The 17,546-nt window shown below is 42.5% G+C and overlaps 1 protein-coding gene across 1 annotated transcript in view; it reads left to right on the forward strand.

The window, feature by feature from the left end:
• LOC126337019 (uncharacterized) overlaps nt 1–17,546 on the forward strand; it is a 99,931-nt gene that overhangs the window by 49,119 nt on the left and 33,266 nt on the right. The window contains exon 2 of the mRNA XM_050001286.1: nt 7,296–7,513. Within this exon, the coding sequence (XP_049857243.1) occupies nt 7,296–7,513 (218 nt within the window). The remainder of the gene's footprint in view (nt 1–7,295; nt 7,514–17,546) is intronic.

The raw sequence follows: 17,546 nt of genomic DNA on the forward strand, positions 1-17,546 counted from the left end.
AAATGGTCAGTAGATTGCAGTGCAATAAAGCAGCTGGGATGGATGAAATTAAGTCGGAACTCATCAAATACAGTGGAACGTCGGGTCTTAAATGGCTACACAGGATAATTGAAATGGCCTGGGAGTCGGGACAGGTTCCATCAGACTGGACAAAAGCAGTAATCACACCAATCTTTAAACATGGAAACAGAAAAGATTGTAACAACTACAGAGGTATCTCTTTAATCATCATTGTGGGTACAATCTTCTCAGGTATTGTTGAAAGGAAAGTGCGAGTATTAGTTGAGGACCAATTGGATGAAAATCAGTGTGGGTTTAGGCCTCTCAGAGGTTGTCAGGACCAGATCTTTAGCTTACGGCAAATAATGGAGAAGTGTTATGAGTGGAACAGGGAACTGTATCTATGCTTTATAGATCTAGAAAAGGCATATGACCAGGTTTCTAGGAGAAAGTTATTGTCTGTTCTACGAGATTATGGAATAGGAGGCAAACTTTTGCAAGCAATTAAAGGTCTTTACATGGATAGTCAGGCAGCAGTTACCAGAGTTGACAGTAAATTGAGTTCATGGTTTAGAGTAGTTTCAGGGGTAAGACAAGGCTGCAACCTGTCTCCACTGGTGTTCATATCATTTATGGATCATATGTTGAAAACAATAGACTGGCTGGGTGAGATTACGATATGTGAACACAAAATAAGCAGTCTTGCATATGCGGATGACTTAGTTGTGATGGCAGATTCGATTGAAAGTTTGCAAAGTAATATTTGAGAGCTAGATCAGAAATGTAAGGACTGTGGTATGAAGATTAGCATCTCCAAAACGAAAGTAATGCCAGTGGGAAAGAAATATAAACGGATTGAGTGCCAAATACGAGGAACAAAGCTAGAACAGGTGGACGGTTTCAAGTACTTACGATGCATATTCTCACACGATGGCAACATAGTGAAAGAACTGGAAGCGAGGTGTAGCAAAGCTAATACAATGAGTGCTCTGCTACGATCTACTCTCTTCTGCAAGAAGGAAGTTAGTACCAAGACTAAGTTATCTGTGCACCGCTCAATCTTTCGACCAACTTTGTTGTATGGGAGCGAAAGCTGGGTGGATTCAGGTTACCTTATCAACAAGGTTGAGGGTACGGATATGAAAGCAGCTAAGTTGATTGCAGGTACTAGTAGATGGGATTAAAGGCAGGAGGGTGTCCACAATGAGGAAATCAAAGAAAAACTGGGAATGAACTCTATAGATGTAGCAGTCAGGGCGAAGAGGCTTAGATGGTGGGGTCATGTTACACGCATGGGAGAAGCAAGGTTACCCAAGTGACTCATGGGTTCAGCAGTAGAGGGTAGGAGGTGTCGAGGCAGACCAAGGAGAAGGTACCTGGATTCGGCTAAGAATGATTTTGAAGTAATAGGTTTAACATCAGAAGAGGCACCAATGTTAGCACTGAATAGGGGATCATGGAAGAATTTTATAAGTGGGGCTACGCTCCAGACTGAACGCTGAAAGGCATGTTGTTGTTGTTGTTGTTGTGGTCTTCAGTCCTGAGACTGGTTTGATGCAGCTCTCCATGCTACTCTATCCTGTGCAAGCCACTTCATCTCCCAGTACCTACTGCCACCTACATCCTTCTGAATCTGCTTGGTCTCCCTCTACGATTTTTACCCTCCACGCTGCCCTCCAATACTAAATTGGTGATTCCTTGATGCCTCAGAACGTCTCCTACCAACCGATCCCTTCTTCTAGTCAAGTTGTGCCACAAACTTCTCCCCAATCCTATTCAACACCTCCTCATTAGTTATGTGATCTACCCATCTAATCTTCAGCATTCTTCTGCAGCACCACATTTCGAAAGCTTCTATTCTCTTCTTGTCCAAACTATTTATCGTCCATGTTTCACTTCCATACATGGCTACACTCCATACAAATACTTTCAGAAACGACTTCTTAATACTTAAATCAGTACTCGATGTTAACAAATTTCTCTTCTTCAGAAACGCTTTCCTTCCCATTGCCAGTGTACATTTTATATCCTCTCTTCTTCGACCATCATCAGTTATTTTGCTCTCCAAATAGCAAAACTCCTTTACTACTTTAAGTGTCTCATTTCCTAATCTAATACCCTCAGCATCACCCAACTTAATTTGACTTCATTCCATTATCCTCGATTTGCTTTTGTTGATGTTCATCTAATACCCTCCTTTCAAGACCCTGTCCATTCCGTTCAACTGCTCTTCCAAGTCCTTTGCTGTCTCTGACAGAATTACAATGCTATCGGCGAACCTCAAAGTTTTTACTTCTTCTCCATGGATTTTAATACCTACACCGAATTTTTCTTTTGTTTCCTTCACTGCTTGCTCAATATAAAGATTGAATAGCATTGGGGATAGGCTACAACCATGTCTCACTCCCTTCCCAACCACTGCTTCCCTTTCATGTCCCTCGACTCTTATAACAGCCATCTGGTTTTTGTACAAATTGTAAATAGCCTTTCGCTCCCTGTATGTTTACCCCTGCCACCTTCAGAATTTGTAAGAGAGTATTCCAGTCAACATTGTCAAAAGCTTTCTCTAAGTCTACAAATGCTAGAAACGTAGGTTTGCCCTTCCTTAATCTAGCTTCTAAGATAAGCTGTAGGGTCAGTATTGCCTCACGTGTTCCAGTATTTCTACGGAATCCAAACTGATCTTCCCAAGGTCGGCTTCTACTAGTTGTTCCATTCGTCTGTAAAGAATTCGCGTTAGTATTTTCTAGCCGTGACTTATTAAACTGATAGTTCGGTAATTTTCACATCTATCAACACCTGCTTTCTTTGGGATTGGGATTATTATATTCTTCTTGAAGTCTGAGGGTATTTCGCATGTTTCATACATCTTGCTCACCATATGGTAGAGTTTTGTCAGGACTGGTTCTCCCAAGGCCGTCAGTAGTTCTAATGGAATGTTGTCTACTCCCGGGGCCATGTTTCGATTCAGGTCTTTCAGTGCTCTGTCGAACTCTTCACGCAATATCATATCTCCCATTTCATCATCATCTACATCCTCTTCCATTTCCATAATATTGTCCTCAAGTACATTGCCATTGTATAGACCCTCTATATACTCCTTCCATCTTTCTGCTTTCCCTTCTTTGCTTAGAACTGGGTTCCCATCTGAGCTCTTGATATTCATACAAGTGGTTCTTTTTTCTCCATAGGTCTCCTTAATTTTCCTGTAGGCAGTATCTATCTTACCCCTAGTGAGATAAGCCTCTACATCCTTACATTTATCCTCTAGCCATCCCTGCTTAGTCATTTTGCACTTCCTGTCGATCTCATTTTGGAGACATAATCAGTCTTAAATGATGATGATGATGATGATGATGTATATTCTTTTGCGACAGTATTAAAAGTATTATGTAGAGCAGAATTTCGGCTCGTATGTTGTCGAGCTACTTGATTGTCTAACGCAATTCTTTGCTTCGCTGCTTTGGCATCATCATCATATTCAATGTTTTCGTCGACTGATCTATGTTTTGGCAAGTATTTGCTGTCCGTTGTGACAAACACAAATTGTTTGCCGACTGCGTCTCACTGACAATGTATTTCAATTTCTATGTTCTATAATGTCCACAATTCAGTTTTGTGTACTTAGCCAACTTTGTTTTAATCAGAACTTTTTAGAAAAAAGCGAAATGACTCTGGTATAAATAAAACTTTTATTGCAGTCGCAAGAGCGGAATATTTCTCAGTATTATATACGACAACTATCTGGTACTTAAATTAAATGAGACATTGTTATACAGTAAATTCTATATGTAATTTAAGTATCTTGTCCACATTTCATTCTCAACATTGTGGCAACTAAAATCGACCATACAGAAAGTATACGCTATGGACTTTCACATCTGCAAACTCTTCAACATTTCGTGCAATTGTTTTCTGCATTTAATGCTGCACAATAACTGCGTTGAACATCGAAACAAAATTAGGTCATTTATGGGGAGAAGGTATCAGTCAAGAAGATCTGTAAAAATGAAATTTTTGGGCCAAATAGTTTTTGTGAAATCGAATGATAAGTGTGTCAAAGCAGTCGGAACACCATGCGTTAGCACAGGCGAGTAGTGCAGTGATGACAAAATCGCGCACAGCGCCGAATGCGGGGAACACGTCTCTGTTAACAGCGAAAGGGTTAACGCGGGCGTGGTGGCTTTACTTTCACAAACCGCGCGCTCCCCCCTAACGTAAGTTTGAGAGCTAAAGTATACTGTACTATGGCGCTGCTTCTCTTGGCGCGTGCGTCGTTTTCAACTGGCAACGCGGCAATCTCCCGCGTCTGGGCGAGCATGCGCGAGCCGCCAAGATAAAATAATTGAACTATAATAGTATCTGGGTTAAAGATTAGAACTATATCCCTAACAAAGTAACAACGCTAAAAAAAATGGTTTAAATGGCTCTGAGCACTATGGGACTTAACTTCTGTGGTCATCAGTCCCCTAGAACTTAGAACTACCTAAACCTAACTAACCTAAGGACATCACACACATCCATGCCCGAGGCAGGATTCGAACCTGCGACCGTAGTAGTCGCGCGGTTCCGGAACAACGCTCATTAACAAAATTTAAAATGTGACGTTACCTCTGGGAACTTAAAAAACTGACATGTCAGATTTAAAGTATCAGCCTGGATAGTATTGTCGATACAGATAGTGAGTCAGTCGTTGCCTGATCGGCTATCTGTCTGTCTGCTTAGAAACTACAGCAGAATCTACTGGCTCTGTTTTGAACAGCTCGTGCACCTCAACCATACTCCCCAGCCTTTTCATCAGGCGAATAAATCGTAGCAGTAAATAGAAGTTGCATAGTCTTCATCACCAGTAAAAATATTTGTATGTGTTACTTCTACTTCATCACATGGTGAAAATATAGCCAAACGTAGTTTCACACCGACTCGTCTGGAGTTTCTCGTTCGTCATCACTTTTCTGAAACTCAAAGAGGCATAAGTCATCCCAAATTACACTTTATTACGAGGGTTACTACAGATTTCATGTTACTTTCATCCCATGAATATCTCAAATCGGTATTTTCTTATTCACCATTGCCTCCAAAAAAATGTTCCAGAAAGACATGAACATAGTGTTAGTAGTTGCTAGTTACTATTTTAAATTGTAAATGTCCATTTTTAAGAAGGAATGCTGCATTTGAACATCGATAGAGCGTGCGAAGGAGCAGGGCAAAACAACACAGTCCTGCGTCATTCTACACGCTGACGCACAAATTTAATATTTGTCGCAATCTCAAAATCCAGCAGACCTACAGTAGACATACTACTACAAATAGGACGAACTTACATTTGTAAGAAATCCATCAAATAATAAACTTAGCCGGCCGATGTGGCCGAGCGGTTCTAGGCGCTTCAGTCTGGAACCGCGCGACTGCTACGGTCGCAGGTTCGAATCCTGCCTCGGGCATGGATGTGTGTGATGTCCTTGGGTTAGTTAGGTTTAAGTAGTTCTAAGTTGTAGGGGACTGATGACCTCAGATTTTAAGTTCCATAGTACTCAGAGCCATTTGAACCATATTTTTAATAAACTTATAGAGAAATAATCAAAACTTCCCAATTGAAAATGTTTGTGAACGGAAATAATGGTTTCATTGTCTTCACCATTCAAGCTAACCAACTATTGTTATCCTGTGTCCCGACACATTCAAAAAACTCCGCTACGTCGTTTTCTTCTCCTGTAACGTTTCAGGCCGCTTCCCCACAATCTTTATAGCTATATTGATGTCTACCCACTTCAAAAGTATTGAACAGTTTTACAATAGGATGTTATAGTTTGTCAAATTTTTTCTGACGCTTATAAACAATGTTACTTCTTTGTATGATCGCTTTTTAAATTTTTTTTTGAAAGGCTTTGTTATTTTCGCAAAAACTGTACATATGTTGAGAATGCTACAATTAGTCAATTTCGGTGATAGAGGTATTTTCAAATGGAGTTGATTGTACAAGACCTGGGATTGAAGTAATAAATTATGACACTCATACACCAAAACAGCTACACGTAAACAACCATGGCATCTAATCACGCTGTGTATCACAGAGGCTACAAAACTCATATAATCTTTAGTATACGAAACCAAGAATGTAACATACTCCCCTCCACGCTGCCTGGTTTTCATATATCGCATGACTTGTATTCGTCCTCTTCCAGTGTCAAGTCCATTTGAAAATAACTAACCACAACTGACGAATAGCAGTATAAATTACATCCTCAGCAAATGTACAGTCTTGGTGAAAATATTGTCAGCGGAACCAAACCTTAAAAAAGAAAAAGAAAGCTAGAAATTTTTCAGCATCTGCTGCAGTGGAACAGTTGTTTGATTTCTACATATCAGTCGACTGTTCTTTGAGCACTTGTACGTACATTTTACAGCTTTTAAATTTTCTGTGCCGTCAGTGCGTCTGTACACGTATATTTTCTACTATTTTGCCTGCAGTGCTGCTGTCATGCTGTGTCGTTCTGTCACCTTTCGTTCGTGTTGTGATTTCAGTGTGGTGGTCAGTTTTCCTTTGAGCGTAGTACTGTAAATGTGTTGTGTATTTAGGGGCGGCAGTCTGGAGTTTTTAGAAGATGTGAGAAGCAGTTTTCTTTTTGCAACGTGTAGTTTTAGTTAGCCCCAAACAAATACTGTTTATCACGTCTTTCATGCGACGCCCTGCGTCAGTGGAAAGCGTCAGTTTGAACGCACGAGACGTCGAATTACGATTTAAAAATTATTTTATTTGTAAATGGAAACAAAGCGGTGAGTGTCGCATGGAGGACGTGGTGAGCAGGAGTTGTTTGTCCTGACACGAGATAAATATTGCGAAAAAAAAACTACAAATATCTGTCGAAACATTAGAGAAAACTCACCTAACGACCCATGCGGAACACTCCCGATATATACGTATAGTGTGATAATGTGTGTTTGTCATAGAAAAGTTTGGATATTGTTCAGTATTCATGTCAACTAACGACATCACGAAACTGATATCCAGTAATCGGCTTCCATACCTGCGCAAGTAACACCTTTAAAAACAGCAGACACTCACACAGCATACCACCACACAATAATATGAAATTCTGAATTGAGGAACAATACAAAGCATGTTCCTCGAGTGGCAACATTTATTCCATGTGACATGGAGACTGTCTTACACAGCTATTCCAGCCAAGACACAGTATAAACAATCGAAAAGTGGGTGGTGAGGTTACAGTGTGGCGTTAGCGATGTTGCCTTCCCACAAAGTATAATGAGATTTCGCTATGTTTGTTTGGCAGTTGTCGCTGAAGTCGTGTCGAGAAACGCGAAGAACGCCAAGCTAGTGCAGTCCGCCGGTAAGCTGTTGCCCGCGATAATGGAGGTGAGCACGCAGACAGGCGCGGTGGGCGACGCGCAGGTGGAGTGCATCGTGGTGCTGCGCGCCTTCTCCCCAGGACCAGGGCCCCCGCCGGAGCAGGCTCACAGTGGCGCCGACGACGACGACGACGCTCTGCAGGTACGTAGCTGCTGCTGCCGTCCTCTGTGGCTCAGGTGTTCCGGACTACGTCCCAAGTAGAAACAGTTGTCTGTACTTTAACATAAGAATTAGACCCATCCAGATATGAGGGCAGTCAAATGAAAAATGGACACCCGCCACAATAGAACCCTGGAATGGTTCATTTCAAAAGTAATCATCCCACGCGCTAAGACATTTATCCCACTGGGAGTCGAGACAATTAATTCGTGTTTCGTAGAACGCGGTCGGCCACTGATTGATGTATATCCGCACTCACTCTCGCACTTCCTTATCCGACTGAAATCGAACGTCCACGCGTATCATACTTCGGGTCGCCAAAGGTGTGAAAATCACACGGTGAAAGATCCGGGCTGTACAGAGGATGTTGCAGTGTTATTCAGCGATTCCGTCCGACAGCCCTAGGCAAACTGCAAAGCCAACTGTGGAAACATCTCACATCTCCCTCTCCAAAGAAATCCAAAACTGTCCACTCGAGGTCCACTAAGATCATGATGGCCTCCTCCTTCGACCGCAGGTGCCCTCCGCTCGTCGAGATCCCCGAACGTGGAACCGCAGTTAATGAGCAGCGCTATGAAGACGCTTTGCAGAAACTGCGACGCGTCATAAAGTCAAAAAGCCCACGAATCCTGTGGGACGAAATCATCATGTTACACGATAACGGCCGCCCCAACACTGCCAATCGGACGAAGGCTACGCTCCAGCGATTTGGCTGGGGAACACTGCAACTTCGTCTGCACAGCACGGAACGTTCACTGTGTGATTTCTCACATCTTTGGCGACCTGAAGAAAGACAAGCGAGGACGTCGGTTTCAGTCGGATAAGGAAGTGCGAGAGTGCGTGCGGATGTACATGAATCAGTGTCCGACCGCGTTCTACGAAACACGAATTGATCGTCTTTCTCCTACTGGAATAAACGTCAAAGCGTGTGGTGATTGCTTCTGAATGAAACCCTTTCGTGATCCCATTGTGCCGACTCTTCGGTTTTCATTTTACTGCCCCTCATACACAAAATCAGTAGCACTTGAGACTTAATCTGAGTCATTAATTCGTTTCCTACGCTGGGCGAATATATTAATTATTGGGTATGTCTTCAACATCAACACCGGATACCCTAACTTTCTAAAAGTTAACCACAAAGAAGTTGAATACATATTTTTATTTGATATGCGAAGTTAAAACAAAAAGACATAAAGTAAATTTTTCCTTTGTGTGGTCATATTTAAAATACGTTTTCAAGCTAAAAAATCGTTTCTGTATTGCGAAATGCGTTTCTTCTTATTGACTTAAAAGGTCGTCAGTGGTGACATTTTGTATGATTTCTGCCGAGGTCAGTGAGTGTCGTCCACTTGCACATTTTCCAGGTATTCCTGGATTTGGCACTGACGTTTTGGGCCTAATCTCACGTTGGTTTTTAGCACTGTACATGTCTTGAAAAGGCCTTTGATACAGTTCCCAGAGAAGCCATGTGGATGGTCTTAAAATGCTTCGGCTGCCCTGAACGTTTTGTTGACTTGATTGAATCTCTCCACGATGATATGACTGGACAGGTCCTCTGCCAGAATGAAACAGCTGGTGAATTCCCAACAACAAGTGGGCTTAAACAAGGATGTGTTCTTGCACCAACATTATTTGCATTATATCTGGCAGCTATGCTTTACCAGACATCCGTAAACAATGCAGCAATAGAACTAAAGTACAGGTTCGATGGAGGATTATTCAACCAGTCCAGACTCCATTCAAAAAGGTTCACCAGTACCACTCGTGTGACAGAGCTGCAGTATGCTGAAGACAATGCTTCTCCATCTCATTCACCTGCAGAGTTGCAGCTGTCAGTTGATTCCTTCAGCAGGGCGTACGAACGATTTGGTCTCTCCATCAATATTCCAAAGACAAAGGTGATGGCTCAGCCAACTCCTGGCTCCTCCGTTCCTGATTTCAGCGTATTATTTATGATACAGCCTTGGAACAAGTGGACCATTTCCTCTACCTAGGAAGCATACTGTCATCTAACTGCTCATCTGGAAAAGATGCGGAGAATAGATTACGTGCTGCCCATGTAGCATTTGGACGGTTTACAAAGCGTGTCTTCCTAAATAAAGACCTAACACTGTACACCAAACTGATGGTGTACAAAGCTGTAGTCATTTCCACCCTGCTATATGGTTGCGAAACCTGGACGTTGTATTGCTGTGATCTGAAGAAACTAGAACACTTCAACCAACAGAAGCTAAGATATATCATGAACCTGAAATGGGATGACTTCATATTCAACACGGTTGTTCTTGAGAAAGCAAAAATGTATAGCATGGAAGCGCTTATCATTGGGCATCAACTCAGATGGGTCGGACATGTTCAGCGGTTGAAAAATGACAGACTTCCACTGACAGCGAAGTGAGCACAGGTAAAAGGCCTCGATGTTCCCCTCTCAAACGTTATAAGGATCAGTACAAGAAAAATCTGAAAAACTTGAACAACGATCCGAATAACTGGTCCGCAATAGCAGAAGATCGAAGTCGCTGGCGCTCAGTTACCTCAAATGCTCTTCAAAATTTTGAGCTGGAACATGGAAGAATGGAGAATGACAAACGCCGGAGACGTAAATTCTTCCAGGCTCAGCCAAGTCTTCCTCCTTCCATCAGCTGTAATTTCTGTGGCCGCCTGTTCCAAGCTAGGATTGGACTGCTAAGCCATCAACGACACTTTCACGCCTGAACCGTGACAAAGGAAATCTCAGGAGAGAAATGAAAACTCGGATACTAGTATCAGCCGCCGACGAAGACACTTCTTGAAGTAAAATACGACTAAATGGTTAAATTAGCTCTAAGTACTATGGGACTTAACATCTCAGGTCATCAGTCCCCTACGTAAACCTAACTAACCTAAGGATATCACACACATCCATGCCAGAGGCAGGATTCGAACCTGCGACAGTAGCAGCCGCGTGGTTCCGGACTGAAGCGCCTAGAACCGCTCAGTCGCAGCGGCCGGCTAAAATACGACTAAGTATGGGACCAATATTAGTCGTTTAAATCCTCATGGCGGAATGTGTGCCAAGCGGTTCTAGACGCAACAGTCTGGAACCGCGCAGTCGCTACGGTCGCTGGTTCGAATCCTGCCTAGGGCATGGATGTGTGTGATGTCCTTAGGTTAGTTAGGTTAAGTAGTTCTAAGTTGTAGGAGACTGATGACCTCAGCAGTTAAGTCCCCTAGTGCTCAGAGCCACTTCAACCATTTTTGCGGAATGTGTGTACGTATGCAGACACCAGTGTCGCTATATTCTGCCGTATTTCATGTCAAAAAATGTGTTGTTCTACCAGAGAACGTGAGATTAGGCCAAAATTACGAGGGTCACTCCAAAAGAAATGTGCACTATTTTTGTAAACATACTGTTTTCATTCTGCATGTGTGAAAGTTTTCCTGTGTGTAGATACATCCTTTCCGCTTGTTTTCAAACTTAGTTCAACCTGTTGCGGTGAGTGGCGCCGTCACAGCAGGTCTTCAAGATGGCTGCTACACTTGACGTACGTCAGAAGCAACGTGCTGTCATAGAATTCCTGTGCTGTGAAAACGAGACAGTAGGAAACTCAACAAGAGGTTGAAAAAAGTGTATGGTGGTGCTGCTGTCGATCGCAGTACAGTTAGTCGGTGGGCAAGCAAGTTATGTGATGAAAGCGGGCACGGCAATATTGAGGATTGTCCTCGCAGCGGCAGGCCTGGTACTGCACACTCCAGACAATGTGCAGAGAGTTAACGAATTGGTGACTGCTGACAGACGCATCACAGTGAACAGACTGTCACGCTACGTTGGGATAGGGGAAGGAAGTGTTTGGGGAATACTGAAAGTGTTGGCGTTAAAAAAGATTTGTACCAGGTGGATTCAGGATGGACAACATTAAAGCACCCGCCTTACAGCCCTGACCTGGCTCCATGTGACTGTCATCTCTTGGGGAAACTGAAAGAGTCTCTTCGTGGAAAAAGGTTTGAAGATGAAGACTCCCTTGTGCACGCTGCCAACCAGTGGCTCCAACAGGTTGGTCCTGGAATTTACCGTGTGGGTATACAGGCGCTGGTTCCAAGATGGCGTAAGGCAGTTGAGAGGGATAGAAATTATGTGGAGAAATGAAAATATTGTTCCTAAAGGATGTATCTAAAAACTGTGAAACTATCAAACATGTAGAATAACAGATGGATTTAAAAAAAATAGTGTGCATTTCTTTTGGAGTGACCCTCGTATGAATGCCAAATCCAAGAATTATGGAAAATGTGCGAGCTTCACGATGTCGGCGGAAATGAGACAAAAGTGCCACCCAGCATTCCTAATGTTTTAAATGAATAAACTATGCATTTTAATAGCTGAAAAGTCGAATGGTAAACACATTCAACGAATAAATATCCTGTTGAAAAAAGGCAGGAAATTGATTCATAAATGTTCTCGAGAGATGGTGCTAGAGGCTGAAGTAGGGAAAGATGAAACTGAAAATTACTATTCGAGACTTCTTCTGCTGACAGCTTGTACTCCAGAGAAGCCGCAGTCGATCGCATCAAGAACTGTAGAATGATTATTTACGGCTTGCTAACTTATAAGAGAAATCTCAGAAGGTGAAACAAGAGATACAGCAATGCCACCAGATAAGAGTGACAGTGTAAATACCCCACTTACCAGTTTATTTTCATGTGTGTGTCTCGAAGGAAGTCCTTACTGTACGAAAGCTGCAATTGCCAGTTGTAATTAGCGATCAAGTTACATATGGCTTCTCGTTGAAAGCAACACTATTTTTGTTTTTTCATCGTGCAAGAAGTTTATTTATAAATCGTAATTTTGATATTGTTTAAAGTTGCTCATAAAAACGCAATTGTATGAAAAGTGAGATAGTTGTGTAAAGTAAAATGAAGTTGGAAAAAAGACTGATTAAGTCAGATCTACGATTTTTAACCGTCACTTATCATTTCTTTCACGCTTGGAATTGTTTATTAATGTGGAACGTGCCGGACTGCGCCATGATTCGAAGTCCATGTTAAACTGTAAGTTACCCTGTAAATGGTTGGGTATGTCAGTTCAAAGGTGGTGTGAAGGCAAGGACATGACTACCATCAAAAGAAGAATACTTTGTAAAGCAGTGTGGTTTTCAAACCAACAGCACTAATACACCACGTCATGAGTTCCATTTCTTTTACTTTTTAATAGAGGAAGTATGTGACTTCCTGTGTGACCGAAGCAGTATGAAATTGTCTCTTTTAAGCTTTTAAAACGAATAACTGCTGTACAGAAGAGGCGGGATTGGGTTTGAGGGGGGGGGGGGGGGGGGGGCGAGGTCGGTAACGCACAGTGTTACACACACACACACACACACACACACACACACACACATACACGGCGCAAATTCAATAAACACTAATTACAGACTTCTACACTTAAAATGCATGTCTCACACAGACTCGTTTGTACATTACCACCTAACCGCAGTGTCATACTTAGTGGTATCGTCTGTAAATACGGCGACAATCCCACATAAAGTTTAAGCGTTTTTCTCTTTCAAAAATGGAAAACGAGTCACTGATCTAGCTTCCATATTCTCAAGACTTTGCACCGAGTTTTTTTTGTACTCAGGCGGTGCTCTACAAATGAGTAACAGCATAAACCGTAAGCAGCGGGCTAGTTAGGGACAAGTGATTGTCTTGCCGTGCAAAGCTCGAATTTATACTTGATTTTTGCCTTTAATAATGCAAATTCATGTTCGCTCCTCGTATGATCGTTGCTAAACATTTCTGCTCAAGTAGGATGACTTAGAGATTGTCTTGCGCGCTGCAAGAGAGTTGAGCAGATGAACAGTCATACGCCTGCTGTTGAGCGAACGACCACTGTAGAAGTGCTGGAACGACGACATGAGAACCTTGGAAGAGTCGGCAAGAACAACTGAAACTCCTTTACTTTTAGTAGCACTATGGCTGACACATTCCTAGCCCGACCTTCACAGGAACCCTAACACGTTCACATTTCTGCTTGTGACTTGAATACGGAGCTCGTTCACTTTGGGCTTTATTGAGTGGACATTAAACATTGTGTGTAGTGTTTTTTTTATAATTTTATTTACCCATTGCTGTGCTGTTTTAAGAAAAATGCTATACAGGAAGTTTTGCTCGCTCAAGTTTGCATCCGTTTCAAAATTTGCAACGGCTTTCTCAAGTAACACCGTTGCAGTACAGCTCCATTTATGCAGGATGAACGTGAATTACACCGAGAAAATTTCAGAGGCTATTCAGAGATATTTTCCGAGTATTTTGATATAAGAGACCAATGGTCTCCGGTGGCTTATTGCAGAGTAATGAACTAATTATATTTTATTCGGTTTCTTACGCCAGATATCTTTGTGTCCGCGAAAATACCTTGGCGATTGTGAAAAATCTTGTAATAATACAATCACCAAAACGCACGTCACAAAACACATGTGCAAAAGTACTCTGATGTGGTTGTCGTCGCTCTTTCGTTGCCGTACGAAGTGCTTCAGGGCTGAGAGTAAAGTTGCCAACAGCAAGTGCCGTGAGCGAATGGAGCAAGTTTGTTTGCAAGAAAGACGAATTATACACTGTCGAAATTTGCACTGCCTGAAAATATTTTTTCCAGTGCCGTTCAGATATGAAAATACATGGGGCTAAGAAATCAAACGATATGCAATTATCCACTAGAGACAACAGATGCCTTATACCATAAATTCACTTAGGCAACTGTTTAGAAGGCAGGTGCTAACACATGTAGAAAGAATGAAATGATCATGTGGCATTATTGGCCGGAATATCTTGGCCTGGGGCACAGACTGCTATTATGGCTCTGCACCAGCTGTAGAATATTACAGAACAAATGAAAATTTGTGCCGGACCTGGACTCAAACCCGGTTTTCCCCCTTCGTGAGCGGTCGCCATAACCACTTCCGCTATCGTAGCATGCGTCCAGGTGCCGCCCAAATTTCTCATTCTCGCACTGTATTACCGTGATTCCCGTGCAGGGTGACACACTCTTTTCTCTCATCATTGATTTGCTATGTACCGTTCTGGCACAAATTTACATTTATTCTGATATATTGTAAAGGTGATGTGGAACCATAATCGCAGTTTGCTAGTTCATTCTTAATTGAATACGGCTGTTGGTCGTCAATGCAGCGTTTCACAATGCACTGAAGCCGACTGGGATTCTTGGTCTGCATGGTGCAACTCTTTCTTCTGTATTTGATGACACTGCGACGACTTGCGCGTCCAGCTGACAGGAGTGAATACAACCGAACCATCAGTTTATGGTTGCAAAATATTGACACGAATTGTTTACAGGAAAATGGAAAATCTCGTAGACCTTGACCATGGGGAAGATCAATTCGGCTTCCGGATAAATGTAGGAACAGACGAAGCAATACTAATACTTCGATTTATCATAGAAGATAGGTTGAAGAAAGACAAAAGTACGTTTATAGTATTTGATTAGTTAGAGAAACCGTTGACGGTGTCGAGTGAACTACACTACACTCTACGAAACTTTGACGGATAAAATGCAGGGAACTAAAAGTGATTACACAGATACCAGCTTCCAGTTATGAGAGTCAAAGGACATGAAACGGAAGCCGTAGTTTAGTGGGGAGGGAGACAGGGTTGTAACCTATCCGCGACGTTATTCAGTCTGTAATTTTAGCAAGCTGCGAAGAAAACCTAGGAGAAAATTAGAATGGGAATTAAAATTCAGAGAGAAGAAATAAAAACCTTGCAGTTTGGCGACGGCATTTTCTGTTAGAGACGGTTAAAGATTTTGAAGAGCAGATGAACTAAATGTACAGCGTGTTGGAAAAGAGATTATAAGATGAACACCAGCTAATAAAAGTAGTAGAAGGACAATGGAATGTAGTTGAAGTAAATCTGGCGATGCTGAAGAAATTAGATTGGGAAATGACACATTAAAAGTACCCTGGTCTGCAAAACTTGGGACAAAAGTAATATTCATATGATGTGTCACTGCCATGCAACATAACTTGATGAAGTTTGGACTTTACATGGAAAGAATTGCTACGGTATAGTACAAAAGGTAAGTGATAGAAATACACTATGAGACGAATAGAAATGTCACTTTTATTCAAAGACAGCTATTACACCGAAGTCCTCGCGATTCATCTCCTGGACGTTACAGAAAGCAAGGCGTGGCTCTTAATAGTGTGTGTGATGATCATGGGCGGTAATGCATGTTCTGCAGCGTGCTCCCGTTGCTGACCACGTAGCTGGTAAGGAGTTCTTGTGGCGTTGTTGACAACTGCTGGCTAGTCTTTGGTGCATGTGTCGTGCTATAAAACGGATTCCCAACGCATCCCACACATGCTCGATGGCAACGGGCAGGCTAGTCCAGTCGCCAGTTAGCCTTTCTGTCCAAAAGCTGCTCCACGTACGCTGTTCCATGCGGTCATGGGTCGTCATTCATAACAGTTAAGTCAGGACCGATTGTACGCCTGGAAAGACGCGCATGGGGAAGGAGTACAGTTTCACAATAACGTTGATCGGTGATTGTACGGTGTTCAGAGATTTGGAGGTCAAAACGCCCATACAGTATAGTGCCTCCTCACACCATAACTCCTGGTCCTCCAAAATAATCTTGTTCAACAGTGCTCGTAGGTGCGTTATATGTTCCCACCTCTCGCTATATGCAGCTACGTCCAGCATACTCGAACATTATCATTTGATGTTAGGGTGTGGGGAGGTATAATGTTCCATGGGCGCACTGACTTCAAAATCTCTGAACACGTTGCAGTCATAGGTCAACGTTATTGTGACTCTGTACTCCTTCTCTATGGGCTCCTTTAGGGAGTGCATTCGACCCTGACATAATTTTTGTTGATGACGGTGTCCGGTCTCATCAAACAGCGCAGTTAGACGAACTCTCGGAACGAGAAAATATTCGGTGAACGGATGGGCCTGACCATTCCCCCTATTTTAATTCCACCGAGCGCATATGAGATGTGTCGAGGAGACGTATTGCGGCCTGTCCGCATGAACCAACGACCATCCGACAGTTGTGAACCACGCTGGTGGAAGAATGGAACGGCCTACCGAGACCTCCTTATCAGCCTTGTGGCCAACAAGGGAAAAGGTTGCAGAGCATGCATTGCAGTCCATAGTGATCACACACACATGTGTCGCGTTTTGTATTGTCCAGGGGACCATCATGAATCGCGATGACATCATGTCATTATTTTATTGAGTAAAAGTGGCAACTTTGTTCGTCTGATTGCGTACTTCTTTCAATTGCCTTCTGTATTGTACAGTACTGTGTGCGTGGTCCTAGTTCCGTCGAACTGTGTTACTTAACAATGACACAACACGCGAAGTTTACTTTCGTCCTTAAATTTTTCATACCAATGTACTAAATGATCTTTGTTATTTGAGCAGCAAAATTTTGGCTGTGGCCAAAATGGGGAACATATAAAAAGCAGACTGGAAACAGCAAGAAAAGCATTTCTGAAAGAGAGGAATTTATTAACATCTAATATAAATTTAAGTGTTCGGTTGCCTTTTCTGAAGTTATTGGTCTGGCTGTAGTCTTATATGGAAGTGAAATATAGACGATAAGCAGTTCAAACAAGAAAAGAATTGAACGATTTGAAATTTGATAGCATTGAACAAGGATGACGTTTGGAGGGGTAGATAGAGTTACATTTGAAGAGCTACTAAATTGAATTGAGGAAAAAAATTATGGCACAACTTTACTAAAGGAAGGAATCGGTTAATAGGACATACCCTGAGGCATAAGAGAAGTGACAATTTAGAAATGGAGAGAGGGGGGAGGGGGTGGGGAGCAAAAAATTGTAGAGGAAAACCAATCTACATCTACATTCATACTCCGCAAGCCACCCTACGGTGTGTGGCGGAGGGCACTTTACGTGCCACTGTCATTACCTCCCTTTTCTGTTCCAGTCGCGTATGGTTCGCGGGAAGAACGACTGTCTGAAAGCCTCCGTGCGCGCTCGAATCTCTCTAATTTTACATT

This window comes from Schistocerca gregaria, chromosome 2 (genome assembly GCF_023897955.1).
Source record: "Schistocerca gregaria isolate iqSchGreg1 chromosome 2, iqSchGreg1.2, whole genome shotgun sequence".
NCBI classification, from domain to species: Eukaryota; Metazoa; Arthropoda; class Insecta; order Orthoptera; family Acrididae; genus Schistocerca; species Schistocerca gregaria.